This window comes from Puccinia triticina, chromosome 16A, assembly GCF_026914185.1.
Source record: "Puccinia triticina chromosome 16A, complete sequence".
Taxonomy (NCBI): domain Eukaryota; kingdom Fungi; phylum Basidiomycota; class Pucciniomycetes; order Pucciniales; family Pucciniaceae; genus Puccinia; species Puccinia triticina.
Window position 1 is genome coordinate 2,510,041 of NC_070573.1, and position 9,430 is coordinate 2,519,470.

The following is a 9,430-nucleotide window of genomic DNA, read 5'->3' on the forward strand; positions in this document are numbered from 1 at the left end:
GGCCGAGCAGCTGGAAGCGGTGCGCCTCAAGAACCTACACAAGGGAGTTCGTGCGGCCGTCATAGCGGCAGATGCACCTCCGCTAACGCCTTGGGTTCTGTGGAGGGAGGAGGCCACTTTGGAACTATTGCAGTGGTACAAAGAGGTTAAAACCAAGTTTGACGAGCTCGAGTGTGTCCGGCCCGGCTACATGAACTGGCTCACCTACTACAACCAATCCACTCCAGCCCGCAAGGCTTATCCCTTGATAGCTGACCGGGTTAAGGACAGCCTGATCCGGCGTTACCGTGTTGTTATGGGAGTTTGGAAGGTAATTTGGCAGCTCTCTTGGTGGATCCGTGTAAATGCATGCTGATGGTCTCTTGGCCGGGTCGCACATTTAGGAAGTGTACAACCTTCTCTCCCATTCAGGCAGTGGAGGACTCTATGTAGTCCTTACTCTCAAGAGCTTTCCTGAATTGGTAATTTTTTGGGGTGCTCAATAATTGTATGGTATGCGTGGCCAACCAAACTATTCTTTCCAGTATTGGCGCTACATCTCCGCAATGCATGAAGACAACGCGGCAACGGGTGCTTACGGCCATGAAGAGATCAACACCAACATGGCAGGGTTGGTTGCTGACTTAGGGTCTGAGGGGGCTGGGGAAGAACCAAACAACAACTCTGATGCCGTGGACGCCGCCCGGGACCGCCCAGGCAAGGCTGGGTTGACCAAGGCGGAATTGGCCCTTGACCCGCCTTCCAACGCAGATCGTGACGCCCCAAATCCAACTGCGTCTCCGGCATTGACTCACCCTGCGGGGATGATCCCGCCAATCCCTTCGCCTCAGCCGCTGACCCGCACCCCAACTAGCTTACCAATGCCGCTGGCTCCGCAGCCCCCAAGAGCAGTTGAATTATCTGCACGACGCCGCGGGCGAACTGAGTTAGTCAAGCCAGATGATACTACTTCAGCCATGGTGCTCATGATGATGCACAAGTCACAAGAGACCACGAGTCTATGGATGATGGAGGATCAACGACGACAGGACGAGGATCGCCGCCGACAGGACGAGTTGCGGGCCGATGAACGCGCACACGCCGAGAAGCGCGAGGATCAGAAGGAAGCCACGCGGGCGGCGGCTCTCCAGGATGCACAGGCCGCACGGGCGATCGCCGAGGGCCATCTGATGTTGGAACGCGAGAACCCCGAACAACGAGCTCAGGCCCAAGAAGACAATCGTCGTGCGCGTGTGTCAAGACCCAGGGCTTGTCCCGGGTCAAAGGAAGCGCAAGGATAGAAACCCTAACCCCGCTAGGGGGAGCGGTGAGTCCGCGCATTCTCTAGGTCCATGCATATGCATGCGAATCCCAGACAGGAGGAGTAAGTGAGAGCTGAAACCTTGTTCCTCTACTATTAGCCACGTCGACATCAGACGAAGTGCCGAAGCGACTCAAGCGGACTCAAACACCTTCAAGGTAAGAAGGAGAGCTGGGAATGCCATAGCTAGGACAGCAATGCTGACAGGATCCTTGACCTGAATACAGCACGCTACTATCCGACGCCCACCAAGACCTACAAGGTTCCAGCCTCAGCAAGAGGATCACCGACCCATTGAGAGAAGGTGAGTCCTATGCTGCAGTGCCTCATAACAAGCACAAAAATGCTAAAAGCAGGAATCTTTATTCCGCAGGCACCAGCAGCGCCCAAAGCCTCGCAGCTCGGAAAGGCAAGTGTTAAGCGCTCCACCTACCAAGTCCAAGTAAGAGAACTCTCTCTTTCCTAGCAGCTCTGTCTTCGGAAGCCTTAGCACTGACGACAACCGCAGTTGCCCCTCCTAGACGTTATTGTCCTCTTTGCCTCTGTGCGACTCCAGCTGCTTAGCAGTCAAACCTTTCATTTCCTTATTTTTCTTATTGCTCTACCAGAGTTGGCCAGCAATCCGCTCTTAGGTAAAACTTTGTTTTCTTTTATTTCTCTTGTCTCTGTGATTGACAGATAGACCAATATCTCATGAGCAATAAACATCTCTTAGTATTGTGAAATCTTTTAAGGATGCCCGCAAAGAGGATGCACAAAGGTATGAGGCCGCTCAGGAGCGTATGGCATCCAATTGGGCTGCACAGGAGAAATCCCACCAGCTCTTTGAGACTGCCATGTTGATAATGCTTGGCAATCTGTCCAAAAATAACTAAATCATAGTGTTCTGCTCTGATGCCCTCTTAGTGTCCCGCTCTGAAGCGCATCCTTTCCCTCATTATATTGTTTCTTAGTGTCCCGCTCTGAGGGGCATCCTTTCTCTCATTATATTGTTCACCAAAGTGTTTGGCTTCATTGCTATGTTGGATCAAGTCTTTATTCATATTATTTTGGCTCAAAGGCTCAAATATCATATGTGATTTCCTTATAACTGGCTTGGACTATGTCTCTTTCAGAATATGTGGGAAAAATCAATGCTATCAATTTTGTGACTCAGTCCTTAATTAAGATGGCCTTGTATGGGGCCAAGATTGAGTCAAGTTGGTCCCAGTGCCTGCAAATGCGCTGGGTGAGGCATAGTAAGGATACAAGTTGCAAGTATGATACCTGCCGAGTTCAGTCGCAATCACTTACCGTCAACGGAGACTCGCCGTCCTAAGGGATCAATGCCCCAAAGGGAGCCTGCTGAAGCCCGGCGGAACGCGGTGGCTTCCTTGTAGGATTGCTCAAGGAAGAATATCCAAAGGCATATCTCTACAATGGAGGTTGGTGCGTCAGCGGAGGAATATGCAAATGATCAGAAGCCGGAGGGCTGACCTGTTGCCTTGGAATTGTTAATCCCGTAGACGGCCAACTCCCTGAGTATCTCCTGGGACATTGCGCGCTTTGCAGCCTAAAACCCTAATCCATGCCACCGCTGATAATTGTCTCCAGTGGACATCCAATCAATGAGTATGGTCATTGAAGGAGGCCCACCGTTGACCCCGTCAGAGCTCCACAAGATTCCTCGGACTGGTGTCATTTGAGCAAGTAAGGTTGGGCCAATGACGTTGCTTGTTGATGTTGATGATGATGTGTTGTGTGGGTGAACAATGGCAGACAATTGACCGGACAGATCGGAATAGGCTAATGAGGGAGATGCCGGATGAGGTCTTCTGGCTGGGGGGGTCCGGATCCACCCGGACTGTGAGCCATGCTTCATCCCTAGTATCATGGGCTTCTACTAGGTTTGACGCGCATCCCCCAACTCCCAAGGAAGCCGCCAAGGGATCAATCATCCATAGACATGGGCGGCCCAAAAGACGCCGCCAGTCCCCCCGAGGCCCCTAGCTCCCAGCAATTTGACCCAGCCCACAACCCTAGCATCCCCGATTCAAACAAGCAGGAGAAAATAGAACTTCACACGCGAGTCCTTGGCACAACCGGGCTAGAGATCGCCAAGTAGACCCGCGCGCAGGTACCCGGGAACCACGGGCGGGTACCCGACACATGGCGTCGGGTACCCGCGCGCGGGTGCCGTGTACGGGTCCGGGTGCGGGATTTTGGGTAAAAAAGCACCAGGTACCTGGATACCCGCCAAAAATACCCCCGTCAGGCGGGTCTTCCAGGTACCCGGGTACCTGCTGTTACAATGACCGAGGGGGTTGATTCCTCGAGATGACTGGGACAGATTCTGGTCATCAAGGGGAATCAGCCCTCTTGATGACCGGGATGGACCCCATTCTTCATCAGGAATACAGCCCTCTCAATGACCGGGATCTGTCCTGGTCATCAAGAAGAATCAGCCCTCCCAATGACCAGGATTTGTCCTGGTCATCGGGAGGGTTGTTTTCTCTCGATGAACGGGACAGATCCTGGTCATCAGGAGGAATCAACCCTCTTGATGACTAGGACAGACCCCGGTCATTGAGAGGAATTGAACCCTCTAGGTGACCCGGACAGATCTTGGTCATCAATGGGAATCAGCCCTCTCAATGACCGGGACAGATACTGGTCATCAAGAGGAAACAACCCTTTTGATGACCGGGACAGAACCCAGTAATCACTAGAAAACAACACTCTCAATGACCGGGACAGGACCCGGTCATCGAGAGGAAACAACCCTCTTGATGACCGTGACAGAACCCGGTCATCGTGAGGAAACAACCCTCTCAATGACCGGGATAGAACCCGCTCATTGAGAGGGTTGTTTCCTTCAAGATGACTGGAACAGACCCCGGTCATCAAGAGGAAACAAGCCTCTCGATGAGCAGGGTCTATCCCGGTCAACAAGAGGGTTGTTTCCTCCCGATGACCAGGATCTGTCCCGGTCATCAAGAGGAAACAACCCTCCCAATCACTGGGACAGAGCCCGGTCATTGAGAGGAACCATCACTCTTGATGAAAATTTTGTAGCTGTCATTGAGTGAGAGTGTTGGATAAAAAAAAGCACAAGTACCCGCGGTACCCGCAAAAAGTACCGCCGGTACCCGCCCGCGGGTGCCGTGTACGGGTACGGGTGTCTGAATATCACGAAAAAAACCGTGGTTACCCAGACACGCGGCGGGTACCCGGGTCCACTTGGCAATCTCTAGACCGGGCTAGCCCCATCAGCAGACCAATGCAATGGTACCCGTCCCCAACCAGGGTATGAATATGTGTCCATATCTGAACAGGCCAGCAACCATTTCCAGGCGCTGGGCACCAATGATGCTATCACTGACCATGGTAAACACGACTAGAATAACCAACCCGTCAGCAGCCCCGTCCTTGTGTCATTGGAGCGGACTGATGAGAGCACGGCGGTATACTCCTCTGAAACGGCATGGGCATCTGTGAGCCCATGTCATCCTGCCATTCAACAATATCATCAGAGGAATACGACTCCCCAGATGACGTGCAGAGGGCATCACGTGTTGCAATGGCCCGGATCCGCAGAGCCATGGACGCCGCGGGGGCATGTCCAACAGGGGTGGCATTGGACAAAGTCGCGTCTTGTGAAGCCGCAGAGGCATTGGACGCAGCGGCTCAGTGGCCACAGGATGAATAGCAATAATATTTTAATAAGATCACCTGTTTTATAAGCTAGGTACATGTAATTGAGCTAGCTAACCTAAATGACTCCGGAGCCTATCCCGGATTTTGTTCATGTGTTCAACTTGGGGAATGGGATGATCCCAACGTCTGTCCCCTGCGTGCGCATTGACTGCCGGTACCTTGTTAAATAGCCCCTTGTTACTGCTCCTTTTGTCCCAGACTTGAAGATATAGTGATCCCCTTTTTTGAAGTAGATTGTGAAGGACCATACACGCAAAGGTGTTGTTCCTTGCTCGGAGGGGCCTGGCCTTCTGCGCGGTTAATAGGATCTGGAATCAATTCTTCAGCTTCCCAAAGGCACGTTCCACAACCATCCTTGTTGAAGAGTGGATGAAATTGAATTCCACATTGTCTTTGCGCGCGAGAGAAGGATACAGTACCAGTATCCTCACATTAGAAGGATAGCCGGCATCCCCTATGAGATAAGAGCCCTCCGGAATCATCGGTGTGGCCGGCAATGCTGGTGAGAGACTGTGACCCAGTTGCGAACGCCAAAAAAGCCGGCTATTGTGCATGGATCCAGGAGCCCCACCACTCACCTGATCCCAAGGCATCATGAAGTGAGCCAATTGGAACGGACCAAGTGGAAGATAACTAGAGGTAGTGGACATACATTACAGAAGTTTCCGTCTCCGTCTACAACACATTGGAATACAATGGACGACCAACTCTTCCTGTTGATGTAACCTTTCCAACAATCCTCCGCGGGCATTGCCAACGGGATGTGGGTCCCGTCAATTGGGCCAACTATGTTGGGGATGCCATGCTTCTCTTCAAATGAAGCCTTGATCTCATCCCATTGTTCATGGTTGTTCAGATGAGGAAAGCTGCAATTCAAGCCATCAGTCAGGCGGAAAAAACTCATTGGAGAGGAGTAGTAGAGTTGAACACACCAGACAGTAGTCAAACAGAAGTTCTCAAGCACGGCAATCACAAACCGCGAGGAAGCTTTATCGGCGGTTTCCTTGCCAATGCTAAAAACATGGCCAATCGTCACATAACAGGCGCCGTGGCCTAGCCGATAAAGCCCAACGGCCACCTGAGCCTCCACAGATAGAGGATTGCCTCGCCGCATGCAATTGAGCTGCAAAGAATCTTGTAAGCTGTTGGCCAGCCATTGGAAATCGGCCAATGACATGCGGAAGTATTCGATGAATCTTGTGTGAGGCATGAGAGGATCGTTTCAAGGCTCCCATCGGGGGGGGGGGGGGGGTCGCTTATATGCCTGCCGGGCTGCTCGTGTATAAATCTCCTTGTGCGGTCGCTGATTCCATAACCAGATGGCCGTCAGGTGATTTGACGAGTTCATAAGCGGTAGAGGTATCATTGTGGTGTGGCGTTGGCAATAGAGCTAGAAGGTCTCCGTTAAATATCACCAGGAGGAGTCTGGCACTGCCGAAGCCCCAAAGCCCCAAGAGGAAGCAGTTGTATTGCTGTATTTGAGCCTGTACAGTTTTACTGGCGCAAGAATTAGGCCATGTCCTTTCAAATAACGGACATGGCACGCGTGGATGATAAACTGGCTAGGGCTTCTGACATGCTTCATGGCCGCGAGGGATGGGAGTTTATACCTGCACCCATTGCTTTGAAATTGATATTAAAGGTTTTTGAAAAAAAAAATTGAATTTTCTTTTAAAATATATTTTCAAAATCTTTTCAATTCTTTTTCAAAAATATCTCAGAAATATGTCCATAATTGGGGCCCAAGTTTCCATCCGAGTCTAATGATTACTAGATTAGCTGGAGACGTCGAAGTAGTCGATTGTTCCGCCATACACGTATCTATGTTCTTGGTCCATCAGTCCGTGTTGCGCGCCTGACCAAGCACGTAATTTTAATAACCGACTGTTTCCCACCTTCAGTCGGTGGAAAACGTTCGCCCTAATATTTTCACCCTTCCGGGGGCCCAGCGTTCTTGGCAAAGATAACTGGGACCTTCTGTCGAGGGTAATTTGGAGGATATAGGTGACTGAATCGGCCGATTGATTCACCATTGTTATATATCTCTCCCCCCCGGAAGCTTTCCAGTCACCATTGTAGCTCAAACTAAGGTCAACAGGTGGGGATTCCTTCTGCGCCGTCGACAATCGGTTGGACCCGACCCTGGATATCCGGAGTTCATCAGGATGGAGGCCATCAAGCCTACGGATATCACCAGACTCGGTGATCATCCAGAATGACTTATTGAGGCTTGCGAGATCGCGGTTGTGGGAGGTAACAGCCGGGTTGTGGAAATTCGTCCAACCTTCTTCATGAGAGGGGCCCGCGATAGCCCCGTTGTGCGAGGTACCAGCCGGGTTTTCGAAATTCGTCCAACCTTTTTCATCAGAGGGGCCCGCGATAGCCCCGTTGTGCGAGGTACCAGCCGGGTTGTAGAAATTTGTCCAACCTTCTTCATCAGAGGGGCCCGCGATAGCCCCGTTGTGCGAGGTACCAGCCGGGTTGTAGAAATTTGTCCAACCTTCTTCATCAGAGGGGCCCGCGATAGCCCCTTTGTGCGAGGTACCAGCCGGATTTTCTTCCCGCATTAAGTGGGGATACCTGGCCGAAAAATCAAGGGACATCTTCGGCTTCCGATGTTCGGCCGCTCCTAAAACAACTTCTTGCAATGGCAAGTGAGTCAACTCCGGGTCCTGAAAGTGGCGCGGTCCATAAATGCGGTCGTCTTGGTCCAATGCCAAGTGAGACATGTCCAGCCCTTGATAGTAGGCCTCAAACTCGCTGACGTGCGCGCCCCCCGGGTTCTGCGGTGCCCAGTTGAGCCACCCGCACTCGTTCTTCACAACGAGAAACGCCAACCAAGTTGAAAGAAGGAAAAAGTTCTTTCTCATTGTCGCGGTTCGCTATTCTTGCAATCAGACTATGTCACGGAAAGGTAACCATAAATGTGTCCATGAGTTAATCAGTCATCAAAATATGATTTTTGAGGGAAGACAGCTGACACACCTTGTAAGGTGGATAACGAGATTCGGGCTCCGAGTTGTTAATTAGAAATCAACGTGGATATTTCTGAATTGTGCCATTCAGACGAGAAACTATTAGCTACTATTCTACGCGCGCGTTTGTGGTTACGATTTCTTTACACACCTTGGAGGAGTTTATTCTGACAAGTTGATATGTTTTTCTTACCAGGCAGGTCGGTTATGGGAATGGCTGGTGATGGCTGCCACTTCCAATCAGCTGGCTCGTTTAATGTTACATAGAAGATTTTTCTTCCTTTTCCTGTCACTCCTGCAAGATGACTTGTCGCACTAGCGATACTTGGCGAAACCCCCCTGCCCCAAAATAGCTTGACACACTTGCTACCTTGTCGCACTAAATATGTATATTTAAACAACCGGTCCGCGAGACTTGTAACGAACTCTGTAATCTACTGATCATAATTAGGTTTATAGGACAATTGTGGTTATGAGCGCTATGGTAATTCCATTGCAATTTGTGATTTCACCATGTTTTCATTATACTTAATTGTGTTGCGCGCATTGTCGCGCTCCGTTGATAAAGTACTAGATGTTGTGTTCTTTCTCCCTCTCTTCTTCTTTTCTTCATCGTGATATTTTTGTTCATCATTGTCATTATCCAAACTATTTACAAAATAAAGATTCCTTATTATAAATCCCTTCAAGAGTTTATTCTTCCTTGGAAGATAAACTACCCTATTACATCTGAACATAGGCGATATATTCTCTTGAATCTATTCATAGCCATTTGAGAAGTAAGAGTAATAGGGCCCTCCTCACAATTATATCACAATCTTCTCAAATATAGATAGATTTTCAAAAATTTTGGCATATATTCAAACATTAAGCTCGAATCTTCCTTTGTCCTTTCGGCTCTTCATATACAGATAGATTTTCAAGTTTTGGCAGATCTTTGAATCTTAAGCTTGCATCTTCCTTCATCCATTCAGTTTTTGCGTCGATCCGATCAATTTTGTGGTAACCGACTTTGCGGACGTTGATTCCATCTTGATTCCAGCTTGATATGTCCGACAATTCTTCCCCAAATCTCCCCTTACGCATGTTGTTGCCGACTGCCTCTCTTCCTGTTTCTCCTTCCCCAAATGCGTTTTTTCAGCAAGGAACTCAATCTTTTGTAACTCCTTTTCAGAGCCCATGACCAAATCTTCTGGTTTCCGATAACTCTCAACAATCTCTTCCCCCTCTTGGTCCGGTTCCAGATGATTTCAAACCTCGGCCGATCGAGTCCCTTCCAATTTCAACTTCTCCGACCCCAAATCATCCGGCATCTGGGTCGTTACCTCCCCGTCATGACGATGTTTCCGGCTTGATTGCAGGTTTGGATGTTAACAGCCTTCCCAACCAAGATCAAACAATTATGGCAAATTCTCAAGCTATCGCCACTCTCCAACTTCAGGCAAGAAGGAACAAAGAA

The 9,430-nt window shown here is 49.9% G+C and overlaps 1 protein-coding gene across 1 annotated transcript; it reads right to left on the reverse strand.

The window, feature by feature from the left end:
- Positions 1-6,771: 6,771 nt before the first annotated feature.
- PtA15_16A245 (uncharacterized protein) lies at positions 6,772-7,866 on the reverse strand (the record flags this gene model as incomplete). The annotated part of the gene is made up of 1 exon (XM_053163917.1): positions 6,772-7,866. The coding sequence occupies one exon, from the start codon at positions 7,864-7,866 to the stop codon at positions 6,772-6,774; it is 1,095 nt and encodes a 364-aa protein (XP_053027894.1).
- Between the last annotated feature and the right edge of the window lie 1,564 nt (positions 7,867-9,430).